The sequence below is a fragment of the Nyctereutes procyonoides genome, unplaced genomic scaffold, assembly GCF_905146905.1.
Source record: "Nyctereutes procyonoides isolate TBG_1078 unplaced genomic scaffold, NYPRO_anot_genome, whole genome shotgun sequence".
NCBI lineage: Eukaryota > Metazoa > Chordata > Mammalia > Carnivora > Canidae > Nyctereutes > Nyctereutes procyonoides.
This window is the reverse complement of record NW_026575046.1, coordinates 63524885-63541566: the sequence shown is the minus strand read 5'-3', so window position 1 is coordinate 63541566 and position 16682 is coordinate 63524885. Positions and strand designations below refer to the sequence as shown.

Genomic DNA, 16682 nt, shown 5'->3' with positions numbered 1-16682 from the left:
TACTTAAAGAGGCTTTGCAGGCAAAAATATTATGAACTGTTTCTTGTTAAGGACTTCAGAGGTTTTTATACCCCAGCCACTGCAGTATGCTTCTTTTCAGGAGGGGTGAGAGATTTGCCATTCTTTTTATAGAGTAAAGGTACTTGTGAGGGGGAGGGAAGAACGGGGAATCCACGTGACGTTTCTGCTAGGGCCTCTGACCCATTGTCAGGCAGCTTAGTTTTTAGGAAAGGGTTGAATACAAGTGAAAATTGAAAACCTGGGAATTGCCACTCATTGTTTATTTTTGTCTGTGTACTCCTCAGAAATCTGTTTACCTTTAGCACTATAAATATATGGTAACTTAGAAGATACTTGTTTTATCTAGAGCAACTTCTGTTTTATAGACAGGGAAAGTGAGACTTAAAGAAATGAAATAATGCCAGTGGTTATGAAGCTAATAAGTGGGTAAGTCAAGGAACTACATTATTTTTCCTCCTATGTCACACCACCTAGGACATAATGTGGTACATAGATTTTTACTATGTATTTAATGAGTGAATAACTGCATATTGTTTTGTTAACACTTAAATACTGTAATATTTTCTTGGAATTTTGAACTTCTGGATGAGTATAACATTACAGATTATTTGCCACAGAAGAATACTGAAGATACCTTGTGTTTTTGAACGTCAGATTGATCCTACTTCAGTTCTTGGGTGGTGTCTGTGATACTGACTAATAGGACAGCAAAGAACTTAGGCATTAGCATTTAAGCAATTAAGACAGAGACCTGGGGCAGCCCGGGTGGCTCAGCGGTTTAGTGCCGCTTTCAGCCCAGGGCGTGATCCTGGAGACCTGGGATCGAGTCCCATGTTGGGCTCCCTGCATGGAGCCTGCTTCTCTCTCTGCCTGTGTCTCTGCCTCTCTCTCTCTCTCTCTCTCTCTGTGTCTCTCATGAATAAATAAAAAAAAAAAAAAAAAGAGACCTGTAACAGTGTGGTAGTGCTTGTTTACAGGGGTTAAGTAACTGTATGTTGATAGCCATAGGGAGATGTCCATGAGGCAAATGTACTTGTGTGTTTATATGACCAGTATTTTTTTGTTTCTGTGTTACAGGTATTCTCTTAAACCAAATGACCAAATCTTGGCTGAAGACAAACACAAGGAATTGTAAGTACATTAAACCCTAGGTGGTCTATAGTTCGCTCTTCTATCGAGATGTATAAACAATCTGATTTTTTTAATTATATAAAATAAAAAGGTGTAATTAGCACTATGACCTTACTTGTAGTAAGAGTAGGATAATTTACATTACATAAAGTTAACATGGAATAATTCTTCTTGTGTGCACGTTACAACATGTGGTATTGTAGTCCATCATCTAGACTAAGGGCATTTTGGGAAATATGTAATTTCATGATCTTTCCTCAGATAAAATATTAAGTTGTTAATTTTTGCTTTTACTCAATTGACTTCCCCACTCTCATGATTAAGATGGCAAAATATAATTTTATTCCTTTATGAAAAGTTAAGTGCCCAGTACTGATTGACATAAGGCAAAAACACTTTAAATATGAAGTTTGAAATATGAACAAAATTTTGTTCCTTTAAAAAATTTTAATGTTCTTAGGGTTCTTTCAGGTAAAAATAACTTGAACATAAGATTCTGGAATACCTCCATGGCTATTTTTCTACTCTGTTGTTGTATTTAAAAGATTATTATTTCATAGGAACTTTGAGGTTTTTTTTTAAAAATGACAGGTTTGGGGGCAGCCCAGGTGGCTTAGCGGTTTAGTGCTGCCTTCAGCCCAGGGCATGATCCTGGAGACCCAGGATCGAGTCCCACGTCGGGCTCCCTGCATGGAGCCTGCTTCTCCCTCGCCCTCTGTCTCTGCCTTTCTCTCTCTGTCGCTCATGAATAAATAAATAAAATATTTAAAAAAAAATGACAGGTTTGGGAATTTTAAAAATTCATCTTAATCTTTTTAGTATCATGACATTGTCCAAAGAGGACAGCTAAAAAAGAATTTATATGCTTCTATTTTCTAGTTAGTCTTTTTTTTTTCCATTTTGGAGTAAGAAAGTTCTGATGACTTTAATTATTATGCAAACACCTGATGTCAAATAATACTGTAGAATTAAGAATTTGAGGAATCTGTGGCTGGTTATACACATTCAAGTTGGACCACAAAACTTGATAATACTTAAGGTTCTGGGGCTGTGGGTGGCTCAGTGGTTGAGTGTCTGCCTTTGGCTCAGGTGGTGATCCCAGGGTCCTGGGATCGAGTCCCGCATCATGCACCCTGCCAGGGAGTCTGCTTCTCCCTCTCTCTGTCTCTGCCTCTCCCTGTGTCTCTCATGAATAAATAAATAAATGAATGAATCTTAAAAAAAATTAAAAAACTTAGGATTCTATCCAATTAATAAGTATATTGGTGAATTTTATGTGCTTCCTTGGGAATTTCCCTAATGTTTGACACTCCCTAATGTTTAAAGATATGTTAACTTTGAATACAGGTCCCTTATGGTTTAGTTTAATGCAATTTTTAATTTGTATACATCTATAAGGAGAGTAACTTTTTTTTTTGATAGAGTCCCTCAAGCATATTATTTTTAGGCACAACATAGAGAATAATAGTCAATGATATTGTAATACCATTGTGTGGTGACAGAGGGTACCTACACTTGTGGTGAGCATACAGTAACCTAAAGGTGTTATATCACTATGTTGTATAGCTGAAACTAGCGTAACATTATATGTCAACTCTACTCAAATAAAAAGTGCACACACAAAATATTTTGTTCTCAGGTTGTATAGTTTTTTTTTTTTTTTTAAGATTTAATTTATTTTTTTCATGAGAGACACAGAGAGAGAGAGAGAGAAAGAGTCATAGGCAGAGGGAGAAGCAAGCTCCATGCAGGGAGCCTGATGGGGGACTCAATCCTGGACTCGAGATCACACCCTGAGCCAAAGGCAGATGCTCAACCGCTGAGACTCCTAGGCATCCCTGTATAATGATTTTTAAAAGTACTTTTAAAACTGCTTTTAAAAATCTTTTCAGAATTATTTCATCCTTCATATTGAAGACATTGTAATAAGTGTTAATCTTAACATGATAGGACCATTGTGTAGGGAGATGATTTCTTCAAGAGTTCTTAAAGTCAATATATCCCATTATTATGCCAGCTTTTCAATATTTTCATATTTGTTCTATTCTCATTTGACTATAATCTCCCTTGATAGAGGGTTATCAAGTATACTGTCATTAAATTTTATTCAATTTCTTTTTTTACTGCCAAGTATAATCAGTGAACGTTGGTGATTGTCACTGTACCATTGATTGGTTACTTGTTGTTTATAGGTCTGATAACAGAGCTCTTTTGGTTTGGGAATTGAGTAGTCAAGCTAGAGACTCCTTTGGCCTTTCTAGACTACGACAAATATTAGAAATAACAGAAAACTGCTTTTAAAGAATATATTCATATTATTTAGTATGTAACTTATATAGTGTGTTAATTCATTTAAAATTTCATTTACCGTCTATGATATAGTTCACCCCTAAGGGTAGACTTTTTTTTTTACTTAGATTTTATTATGAAAAAATTTAAATATGCAGTATATATTCACCCATGTACTCAGCAGCTAGATTTTATCATTATCATCACCTGTCTATCCATCTGTTTATCAGTTTTTCCATGGAACTACAGACATCAGAATATTATCCTCTATATATTTTAACATGCATCAACTATAAGTCAATACTTTGTAGAGCTTTTTTCTTTATGTGAAAATTTCATGCCATGAAATGCACACATCTTAAGCATACATTTGTTGAGTTTTGACAAATGCATAAATGTTTGCAACCTGGGACACCTGGCTGGCTGAGTTGGTGGAACATGGGACTCTTGATCTCAGGGTCTGAGTTCAAGCCCTACACTGGGTGTGGAGATTACTTAAAAATAATATCTTAAAAAAATTAAGTGTGTGTAACCCAAACCTCTAGATATAGAACATTATCACCACCCCAGAAGGTTTCTATATGCCTCTTTGTATTTAATCTCTGCTCTTATTCTCCTAGAGGTAAACTGTTATGATTTTTCTAGCACAGATTAAGTTTTCTCTATTCTAGAATTTCTTATAAATGGAATCATATATGTATATGTATATACACCCTGTTTTATATAACTTTTCACTCAATATTAAATTTTTGACATTCATCCATATATCAGTTAACTTCTTTTCATTGCTTATTAATATAATCCATTTGTTTATCTGTTCTCTTATTGGTACATCTATACTGTTTCTTTTCCAGTTTTTGGCTACTGTGAATAAAGTTGCTTTTGACATTTTTGTTCAAGTTTTTTTGTGAGCATATTTTTATTTCTCCTGGATAATTAGGAGTAGATTTGCTGAGTCAATAGGATAGTAGTTTTTTTTTGGGTCTATAAGAAACTACTAGATTTTCTTCCAAAGTATACATGCCATTTTGCATTCTCTTTAAGGTACGTAGTCTTATGGTAGATTAATAGCTCAATTTTTTTCTCTTTCTTTCTTTTTTTTTTTTAATAGCTCAATTTCTTAATCTAATGTGATTGTTTGGAAAAGAAACTGTATATAGTGACAAGAAACATACGTTAAAAATTTTTTTTAGAAAAATATGTTATTAATGATAGCAGATATTTAGATTATTAGACCTTTTTTGTTAGGACTCCTTAAAAAGCAATAGAAAATGACATTTTTTAGGTTACTCTTTGCTTTAGTTATTTTATTTCAATTAAAAAGGTGGTAGAGGGGATCCCTGGGTGGCGGTTTAGCACCTGCCTTTGGCCCAGGGCGCGATCCTGGAGTCCCGGGTCCCACGTCGGGCTCCCGGCATGGAGCCTGCTTCTCCCTCCTCCTGTGTCTCTGCCCACCCCCCCCATGATAAATAAATAAATCTTTAAAAAAAAAAGGTGGTAGAAAGGGGTCTAAAATCTTATCAGGGGCCACATGACTTGTGTCTTAACACTTATATATTACACATTTTATAGAAAACACAAATTTTGTTGGCCATTGTAAAATGACATCTACTGTACAATTGGATTAGTCTTAAATGATGTTATTTTTCTTGGGCAGTTAAATTAACTCTGTGGAATATTACCCAGTTATTAAAATGTTTTTAGGAAAAGATTAATATCATAATGATTAATTAAATGAAAAATCTTGCTTGTGTATAGCCTAGAATAAAATTACAGAATAGTAGATTTTGAGGTGGCTGGGTTATGGATGAATTTTATTTTATTCTTTTGAACTTTCATGTGTATTTTGTTTTACTTATTTATTAAAATATTTTTTTAAGTACGCCCTATGCCCAGTGTGGAGCCCAGTGTGGGGCTTAAACTTATAACACTGAAGTCAAGGTCTAATCTGAGATCAAGAGTCGGTTGCTTAACTGACTGGGCCACTTAGGTGCCCCTATGTGTATTTTAAATCTTCTTTAATGGGTTGTGTTATTTATTTCTCTGGCCAGAAAAGAAAAAAAAGAACTTAATGAAAGAGATGAAAATTTCCTAAGTTTAAATTGTTAAATTAATATACTTACCTATTACGAGGTGCACTTTTTCAACTTTGTAATTGAACTACGTGAGAAAAGATAGTAAGGGTCTAAAGGGCTGAAAGGGTCTAAATTTAAAACAACAACAACAAATATTTGTATAAATATAACCCGAAGTTTTCCTTCTTCTTTCTTCTGAATAACTAGTGTATATGTAACTGAGGGTCTTATACTTGATAGTATTGTCACTTTATTGTTTTGGCATTAGTTGATCATCTTAATTCTTTGGATGTTGGCTCTCTGATATGTAGTTTTCAACGTATACACTATAGAAAACTCTCAGTTAAGTATGCCGCTGTTAGAGCATACTGTTAATTTTAAAAAATTCAACACCAAAGCCCTTTATGAAGGCTTCTCTTAAGTAATTTTATTTTTATCTTTACAATTAAAATTAACCAAGATGTCTTTGTCCTCAAGACCAAACTTTTAAAAAATACTATGAAAAATATAGATCTAAAACAATTTAATTGTTCAGTTAATAGTTCCATGGTTTGTTCTCATAAAACATTATTATTGCTTCTTAATTTTTCTGTTAAAGACAGTTTTGATTCATCACGATATTATAAAAATGCATTGGTAGCATCACATTAACCAGCATTTTGAAAATGTACTTTAGTTTTGTGTATACCAATAGGTAAGTACAGTGATTAACACTATGTTGGTATAAATTTATGTGGTAATATTAATTATATTTTCATTTAAACTATTCTTAGTTCCCCAAACGTGGTGATTCAGATTCTATATAAACTTAGTCACTTATGCTTCACAGTTACACCCTTTATTTTTCTGTCTGGGGAAATTGGACATATAACAAAACAGGGAAGATTGGTCAGCAATGTCTGTGACCCTTGTTTTTTTTTTAAGCAAAATGTTTTTTCTCCAATTCCTGTTTTTAAATGTTCTACATAGTAAAGATTCTGGAAGATGATTTTAAATAGGGAAAGCCAACCAATTTGGGATGTAATTAATCCAAAGCTATGGAATTTATACTTTGTTCTATACATGGTCCAATAATGAAATGGTTTCATTAGTCTTCCATAGATTTTTCTTTTTCTTTTTCTTTTCTTTTCTTTTCTTTTCTTTTCTTTTCTTTTCTTTTCTTTTCTTTTCTTTTCTTTTCTTTCTTTCTTTTAAAGATTTATTTATTCATGAGCGACACAGAGAGAGAGAGAGAGAGAGAGAGAGAGAGATCAGCAGAGACACAGGCAGAGGGAGAAGCAGGCTCCATGCAGGGAGCCTGACGTGGGACTCGATCCCAGGACTCCAGGATCATGCCCTGGGCCAAGGGCAGGTGCTAAACTGCTGAGCCACCCACGGATCCCCTTCCATAGATTTTTCTTAGAGTATTAGTTTTGTAAATGTAATAATTTAAAATAGAAAATCATCACTCTTTCATTTAGTAAATATTTTTTCACCTACTTATCTGTCACTCTGCTAGGTACTATTTATAGTAAAGATACTGACTTCATTTCTAAATGGAGATTTACTCTCCAATTTAATATTACCTTATATATATATTTTTTAATTTTTATTTATTTATGATAGTCACATAGAATGAGAGAGAGAGAGGCAGAGACACAGGCAGAGGGAGAAGCAGGCTCCATGCACCGGGAGCCCGATGTGGGATTCGATCCCGGATCTCCAGGATCGCGCCCTGGGCCAAAGGCAGGCGCCAAACCACTGCGCCACCCAGGGATCCCCTAATATTACCTTATATTGCAAAACAGTTTCATAAATTGGAGATTTTGTAATACTGGATTTTCTTACTGCTGGATATACCTGCAGTTACAGAAGATAGGACCGTTTTGTTTCCATGAATATTTGTTCATTTTATGAATATCTAAATTTTATATTACCTTGACTAGAATATGGAGATAAGAACATACAGATTCAGATAAGTTAAAAATTGACTGGAGTTAGGGGCAAATTGTAAAGGCAAATAGACAAATTCAGAAGTATCCATGCAGCTTTAAATACAGACAGAAGTAATTTGATCTGAGGATTTTTTTGTCAGTTTGCTGTACTGTATGAGACAGGGGGGAAAACTTCTTTAAGAGAGATTCACTTTATTTACTTGATTTTTCAAGATAGCTGCCAAGATAAAGATATATCAAGACTCAGGATAATGCCTGTGAATTTTTACAGGCATTGTATTCTGTTCTAGATGAAGGATATTTTCCCATCTCATAGTGAGTGAATTCTTTTTAATGTCAGAAATTATTTTGTCTCAATATCTCACTTAAATTTTTAAATTTTCTCCTATATGAATTATATTGTATTTAAATTTTTCTCAATTCAGATTATGATGAAGTGGGAGATAATAAATGAATATGTTCATTAAAATAAATGAATTTATTCACCCTTCAAGGGGTATGAAGCACAAGTATTGCCAAGAACACTGGGAAACCTTGATCTTTGGCTCAGTGTAAAAATATAACGTCTTAGAGAATAGCTCCCAATTTCTAAATCAGCAGGAGAGATTTGTAAGTATTTAAGTCACATGTTTAAGAACATGTTTAAGGGCACTTGGCTGGCTCACTTAGTAGAGGATATGACTCTTGATCTTGAAGTTTTGAGTTTGAGCCCTGTGTTGGGTGTAGATTTTGCTTAAAACAAAAAACAAAAAATTCATGTTCAGAGCTCTTAGAATCATTAACATCTGATATGCTCTTAAATCCATTATTAATATTCTGACTTAGCAGTTCTTTGAAAACATCAAGATTGTTTTATAAGAATAACATCAGGATTGATGCCTGTAAAGAGGGACAAAACTAGCAAATGGAAGTTGAAATTGAAATAGAGAACATTTAGGGCACCTGGGTGGCTCAGTTGGCTAAGCATCAGTCTGCCTTCGGCTAAGATCATGATCTCAGGGTCCTGGGACGGATTTCCGGGCTGGGCCCCCTGTTCCTCAGGAGACTGCTTCTCCCTTTGCCACTCTCTATCACTCATGCTCTCCCTCTCTCTTAAATACATTAATAAGATATTTTAAAAACACAAATAGAGAACATCTAGTGTCAACCATACATCCATTAAAAATTTTTAAATGTGGAAAAAAGCCACTTAGGAACAACAACAAGGTTAAATGTTTAATATTTTTTCAATATTCATAAAGAAGTTATAACATTTTAAATATCATAGATTTAAGGATTTATTTATTTGAGAGAAAGAGAATGCATATGGCAGGCACAGGCTTGCAGTGGGGAGGAACAGAGGGAAACGGAGAAAGACTCAAGCAGACTCCACCAACCGAGCATCGAGCCCACACTGGGCTCAACCCCAGGACCCTGAGATCACCACCCCAGCTGAAACCAAGAGTGGGTAGCCCAACTGACTGCATCACCCTTGTTTCCCTATCATGTATATTTTTATGGCCCCTTTCTCAAGGGCCACTTTCTTTCATGTCTTTTAAATTACAGAATTTTGATTCTAGAAATAAACCCCAGAACTAATACCCATTTTTTATAATGAGTTGGGTGGGATTTATATGACTTGTTGCAGGTTACACTGCTGCTTACTGACAGTACTGGACCAGAACCCAAGTCTCCTGATTCCTATTTAAGTGCTTCATCTGTCATACCAAGCAGCTCCCTAAGTATACAGTGGTTTTTGTTTTTGTTTTGTTTTGTTTTTGATGAAAAGAGTTGATATCCATTGCAAGACTCAGTAACTGATTATAAAGGACTCAATAGCTTTATCAAGACTCAATGATTAATTTTATTGTATAGTAATGTGGTTTTAGAAATCAGCTTAGACCAATAGTTACTACTGAGTGAGCAGAAGAAACTCAAATATTTGTAAGCCTGACTTCCAGATGCAAGTCCCTTCTCATTCTTCCAAGGAAGTGGTATGCTACAAAGGTTTTTGGCCAACTTGATTCTAAAAGCCTTGAGAGATATTATGAAATAAGTCAATTTTATAGTTATAATTTAGTTTAACTGTTACACATTTACAACCACCTATAATGTGAAATAATTTTTTTTCATTTTTACTTTTCAATTTTTTGAACATTCACAATCTACATGGTATGTGAAATAATTTTAAAGTTATTTTTTTTTATTCTTATTCCTTTGAACATTCAGAATTTTATCATTGACGTCTTTGTCACCACTAGAACCTTTTTTCTCTAGGACACATTAGTCTTCTTTGATCTCATTTGATTCCATGTATGATACTTTCATTGGACGTTTCATCCTAAGCTGTAAATGCCTCTTACATGAGAAAAGTGTTTTTTTTTTTTAATTCATTTTGATATACAGTCATGATCTTTGTAAGGTAACTGTTTACTATATTGCTTTTTAAATTGATCTTTAAAAGGGTGTAACATTTACCATTTGTGCTTATGAAGCTATGCTTCCAGGAGTACATACTAAATGTGTGTTAGATTTTTTGCTCTTTTTTAAAAATAATACTATCAGGTATCTTCTGTGAGAATCCCAAACTCGCATTGATTGAATTTATTTGAGGCAACTATAAATGATTCTCAACTTATCTGTGGCCAGAGTTTATCCTTTCTGGTGAACTTTTGACTGTGCTCTCACTTTAAAATTCTAGGATTTCATAGTTTCTTCTTATCTGTTGTTATACCTGGATTATGAAATTTATGAAAAATTTGCTTATTTTATTGTTTGGAACAAAATTATTAACACTGTCAGAAAGAAGTCATTACAGGAGGCAATTTTAGGATTTATATTCATGAATGTATGATAGATGAATGAAAAAAATATAAGATACTATTGGTGAAATCTTAAAACCTTAATCCTAACTTGCTACCTTCTGCTTTTGAAGAAATGTGTGCTGCTTTGGACTTAGCATTAGAAGAAACTTATGTATGAGTTTTCCCATAGACTACAATCTTGGTGTATCAGTTCCACTATGAGTATTAAGAAATAAGGAATTTATTATAGGAATTAAACCTTATTCAGTTGTGGGGAAAACTAGGGAGGTAAAGGCCCACCAAGGATCAGAGAAAAGCCAGTCCTGGTGTAGGTTCATGAATTGAAGCTTTCAAGAATCCACCTGCCAGAGTTAAACTGTGAGGAGCTTGGTAGGTTAGCTCTTTGCAGTTACCACCTCAGAATTTTCAGTGAAACATCTGGTAATAGGCTTGGGACTATTTAGGAAGGTGAGCTAGAAGTGGAGTAGAGAAAAATAAAAGCAAATTGGAATTCTCTGTCTTTCATACCTGTGATCAATAACTACCTTTAGAATGAAATGGCTACTGCTTTATTTGTACCCCCCCAAATTGTACACAGTTTTTTTTTGTGTGGTTAATTCCTAATGTGAAACTATATAGGGAAGGAAATTCTAGGAAATACACTTCTGTTTGACACATTGTAGAACTTGCTACACTTGGATAAATCATTAATTTTCTGAATTTAATGTCTTTATTTGTAAAATAGTAATAATTCCATGTTTGTCATATTAAGTTTAATGAGAGTTAAATGAAATTATAATATGTGAAAACGTTTTGAACTATGAAAAGGTTATATAAAAGTTACTTGTGTAATACAAGTTTTTGTGAGTGTGATGTTTATGAAAGCTCTTGAACTGGCTTTTGTTCTTGGAGTAGCTGCCTCTCAAATATCATTGTGGGATTAGATTAGTGCTTTGCCATTTTATTATTATCCATTAAACAAATGATTTCTTTAATTAGCTACTTTTCTTTTACTCTGTTCACTAATCCTATTGTTTAGTTTGAGTTTTTAGCCTGAAATTCATTAGGAAAAAATGCCAATGGACTTCTTCGTTGTTTTAAATTTATTATTATTATTATTATTATTATTATTATTATTATTTTCTATCTCTTTGATGTTTTGGGTGGAAGGTTGAGGTGTCTCCTGAAACTTTATCCAGAGCATTTTAGTCCAAGTGTAAGTTCATTGATCCTTTGTTACAAACAATTTACTTGACAGTATTTCAGGGTGTCATATCTATGGGGTGAATATTCATTATGGTCAATCTGGGATGGAGAGAGCAGAAACTGCTGATGTGTTGAATTCTTCTTTACCTTGGTCTACACCAAACAGGAATATTTTGAGAATGAAGACAAGTTTCTGCCTGAAAAATAATGTAAGGCTTATGTCAACACTGTTTTCTCTTAAGGACTGAGTCAGACTTTTTTTAGGAATAATACAGATTCGAAAGTTTTGGGGAACTTTTAGTGTTTACTAGCAGCTGATCTAATCCTTGAAAACATTTTCTTTTTACTAACTGTAAGTATTGATTTGTTTTTGGAAAGTATGAACAATTAAATAACACGTATTAAAAAACAAGGAAAAGAGGGCCTTATTTTGGTTACTTTTGTGCTCTAATTTAATCCTCATAACAGTCCTAGAATGTAACTATTATAATCATTCCCATTTTATGGGAAACGGGCTTGGAACAATTCCATAACTTCTCTTAAAGTAGAAAAGGATAGACTGATTTGATTTCAGGTCTATTTTATTGCTTTGTGCTTTGCCCAATTAGGCAAAAATTAGGAGTAAATTAGGAGAAAGAGTATTTTTGACTTTTTTGGGAGGAGTAATAATATTTAAAATGAACACACCTGCCTCACAAAGCATTTGAAGGTACTCGTGATGGATATTACATTTCATAAGTTCTAATATGGTTTAGTAGAAATTTGCCTTAATTTGTAGGTAATACTGTATTTTGGGGGGTTATTAATGTCTAAGGTAAAATCTTAGAAGATAATCTGAGCTCAAGTTGATAAATGGAAATCCGATATTTCTGGGATCCCTGGGTGGCTCAGCGGTTTAGCCCCTGCCTTTGGCCTAGGGCGCAGTCCTGGAGTCCCTGGATTGAGTCCCACGTCGGGTTCCCGGTGTGGAACCTGCTTCTCCCTTTTCCTGTGTCTCTGCCTCTCTCTCTCTCTCTCTCTCTCTCTCTCTCTGTGTCTATCATAAAATAAATAAATAAATCTTAAAAAAAAAAGGAAATCCGATATTTCTAATAGACTAGGTGATTTCTTGAAATTCAGTGTATATAAATTTATTCTTTGTGATGCTAGCTCCCTCTGTGGAACATCATTATGATTGCAACTTGACTTTTTCGATTATTTAGCAAAATGATTGAAACATTTAGAATAGATTTTAAATTTTTCTTGTAAAATTTTACTTTATATCCTAATAACTCCAAGTGTTTTTCTTGTAAGAATGGTACTTTTATAAAAACATCTCACCTCATACATAATGAATTTTAATAGCACATGCGAAGTGAAACCGCCTTGCTCAAACATTCCTGCAAGTTTTGTGCTTTTTTGTTTGGGAAAGCCAGAAATACTTGCAATTTCTAGGTCTGTAGCTCTGTGTCAGGTTAGACAGAAGGAGATAAAAAATGCCTAATAGGGACGCCTGGGTGACTCAGCGGTTGAGTCTGTCTGCCTTTGGCCCAGGGTGTGATCCTGGGATCCTGGGATCCTGGGATCCGGGATCGAATCCCACATCAGGCATTTTTGCAGGGAGCCTACTTCTCCATTGGGCTGTGTCTCTGCCTCTCTCTCTGTGTCTGTCATGAATAAATAAAATCTTAAAAAAAAAAAAAAAGAAAAAAATGCCTAATGGGGGATTTGGAAAAAAAAATATTTTGGAGTGTGGAGTTTGAATGTATGGGCTTTATTTGTATGTGTGTGGTTTGTTTTGTTTTGTTCTTTGAGTTTTTCAGTGTTGAATTGGGTGAGAAAGTATTCATTAAAGGATTTTTTTTTTTTTTTTTGGTCTCGTTGAAGAGAGACAAAATTTCTGCCTTGTAGAAAGAGCAAAGAGGTATCTTAGCAGGATCCGAAAACTCAACAAAGAAATGTAGGAAATATCTTTCATATATTTCTGTAAATTTATGCTCTTGTAAAGAAAATTCTTGGGCAGCCCCAGTGGCCCGGCGGTTTAGCGCCGCCTGCAGCCCAGGGCATGATCCTGGAGACCCAGGATTAGGTCCCGCGTCAGGCTTCCTGCATGGAGCCTGCTTCTTCCTCTACCTGTGTCTCTGCCTCTCTCTCTCTCTCTCTCTCTCTCTCTCTCTCTCTCTCTCTCTGCCTCTCATGAATAAATAAATAAATAATCTTTAAAAAATTTTGTTATTAAATCCTACTACCGCTTTCCCTCTGCAAGAGTGTGTATATTTCTTTTACCACCACTTTTTCTCATTTGTTTCCCAAACTATTTTATATTTAAATATTAAATTGTATAATTATTTTTTCAAAGATATTTTCCATTCTAGAATGAGGGCAGAGGGAATATGATTAGCTTCCAAGATGGAATTTAGAAAAATGGACAACTGATATCAACCATAAAGCTAGGGACTAAGATGTAATGAAGATAGGAAAGCACTAAAGTGTATGTGCTCTTTGAATTTATAAAAATTTGACTATACTCTTTTACTTACTAAGTAGGATTGAAGGCGTTATTAGGATCATGCATGAATAGGCTTTTAAATAATTTTGTAGGATAATTATCTTTGAACCCTTCATTAGTACTAAACATATTTATTCTGTTAAAGTATAATGTAGTTTATACAAACACAGGCATGCAGCGTGGTGGTACAAAGAAATTCATTTTTATATTTGTTTACCTTAACTGATATCAGATAATTATTTAAAAGAATAGAACTAGTTTTATTAATACAAAAAATCCATCCTTTGTTATCCTTAAAGCATATGTTATGCCCTTGAAATAGTAATAATGTTTTCTTATGTCAGTAAAAACTTCGTATCAATATATATTTTGCTGGGAATTATTAGATTTTCTTTGCCACCCGCCCACCTGCCTGACCTCCCTCCCTCCCTCCCTCCCTCCCTCCCTCCCTCCCTCCCTCCCTCCTCTCCTCCCTCCCTTCCTTCCCTCCCTCCCTCCCTCCCTCCCTCCCTCCTGAGAGAGAGCAAGGAGAGAGGAGGAGCATAGGGGAAGGGAATGGGAGGTGGAAAGAATTTCAAGCTGACTCCATACTAAGATTCAGTGCAGAGCCTGGGAGGGGTTCGATGCCACGACCCTGAGATCTTGACCTGAGCCAAAACCAAGAGTTAGATGGTCAACTGACTGAGCCACCCAGGCACCCCTTGTTTTTGTCTTTTGATCATTTACCTTCTCACAATTTTAGGGATAACTAACCCATCTCCCATGAATCTTTGGAAGAAATATGGAGTGAACTTCTTTTATATTATTATTGGCTATGTAAGTCTGTGTCATTTTGAATTTGGTTTAACCTTATGTGTCACATGTATAGTAGTAGTGCTTTCCAATGTTAGTACTTCCTGCATTATTTAAAGTATTCTTAATGTGAACTTTAAAAATTGGGCTCATCTTGTTTAATACTTGTGAAATTATGAGTTTTATACATTTATTTAAATATAGAACTATTAAAAGAAAAAATGTATGTGTGCCACTCAGTATTGTGTCAAGTAGTAGTTCACATGTGCTTCCTGATGTGATACACAGAGGACAGAATATCACATGTATAATGTTCCTACAAAAATGCATGAACTGATTATGAGAGAAACATCAGACAGACCCAAATTCAACAAAACAGCTGGCCTTTATTCTTTAGAAGAGTCACTGTGGTGAAAGATAAAGACTGAGAAACTTCTAGGTTGAGAGATGTCAAAGAAACCTAACAAGTAAATGTAGTACATGGTCCTGGATTGTATCCTGGGAGGAGAGGAAGGATATTATTATAAAGTATGTTGTTGGAACACTTGGCAAAATTGTATATGGACTGTAGATTATAGTATTATAGCAATATTAAATATCCTGAATTAATAAATGTGTTATGGTTATGAAAGACAGTGGTCTTATTTTTAGGAAATAACACACAGATATTTGAGGGTAAAGAGTGTTGGTGTCTGCAGTGTGCTCAGCTGGTTCAGCAATAACTGTGAGTAATAATAAATAGTAATATATATTACTATATATACAGAGAGAGATAAGTCAAACCATGTTATAATGTTAAGTAAATTGAGGTGAAGAATATACAGGAGTTAGTACAATTTTTGCATTTTTTTGGCAAGTTAGAAATTATTTCAAAATAAGAAATTAAAAAATGATATCTCAGCTATCACCAGGGGTACACATACTATATTCTTGGAATCACTTGGCCATATGGATTAGTAGTGGCTGTAGTAAGTACATTTTTTTATACAAGTAAAGCATTTTTATTTTTTTTAAGGTATATTTATTAGAGAGTGAGCATGACTGAGGGTAGGGGCAGAGGGAGAGAGAATCCACAAGCAGGACCCTGAGATCGTGATTTTGACCAAGACTTGGTTGCTTAACCCAGGCATCCCACCCCTATTCATCTTTTAAGGCTTAACTCAGATATTAATTCTTTTGGTAGCTTTCTCTATTGTATAGTCTGCCTGTACTCTGGGTTAGTTTGGTGCAAACCATCAGACAGACCAGAATTAAAATCCTGGTTTTGATAATTGCCAGTTGTGAGATTTTGGGTTGGTCACTTATTTGTTTAAATATTTCTTCATCTAAATTGTGAGAATGATGACACTTAACCTTATAGAATTATTGTGAGGATTAAATAATATGCACATAGAGAATTCCCTGATGCCTGGTGTGTGGATAACTACTTCTACTTTTATTTTTTGCTTACCTTCCCTGTAGACTCAGTGCTTTGAGCACAAGGTTCCTATTTTATTCATCTTTATATCCTTAGTGCCTGGCATGAAGAAGAAACTTAGTAAATATTTGAATACTTAAAGACTATTTTAGTCTTCAGAGTATCTGTGATGTTTTCAATTCATATATTTATTCATATTTTACCATTAAGTGGGTTTATTTACAGTAATTTTGGTTCTGGGTTTTACTACAAGGTTGATGATTAATGAAACAATTTTGTTTTCCAAGTTTTGTCTTCATGAATGTAATCAAATTTAACAGCAGGCTCCTTATGAAAATCAGAATCCTGAGTTAAAATGAAGTGCTTCTCTCATTATTCCTTAAATATTATCAACCTAAGTTTCGCTAGAGAGCAAACAAATTTTTTTTTTTCTAACATTTGGGTTGACTTTGTATATAAGTGCCTCTAATTCTAGAAGGCAGCTGGTGTTGGTGATTAAACTTGGAACAATTTTGTGACTGCTACCTTAGGTCTGGATTCAGAGAG

The 16682-nt window shown here is 34.5% G+C and overlaps 1 protein-coding gene across 3 annotated transcripts in view; it reads left to right on the top strand.

Moving 5' to 3' along the window:
- ADK (adenosine kinase) overlaps positions 1-16682 on the top strand; it is a 494505-nt gene that overhangs the window by 62545 nt on the left and 415278 nt on the right. For all 3 annotated transcript variants that reach the window (XM_055325527.1, XM_055325525.1, XM_055325526.1), the window contains exon 3: positions 1099-1152. In XM_055325527.1, coding sequence (XP_055181502.1) covers positions 1099-1152 — 54 coding nt within the window. The remainder of the gene's footprint in view (positions 1-1098; positions 1153-16682) is intronic.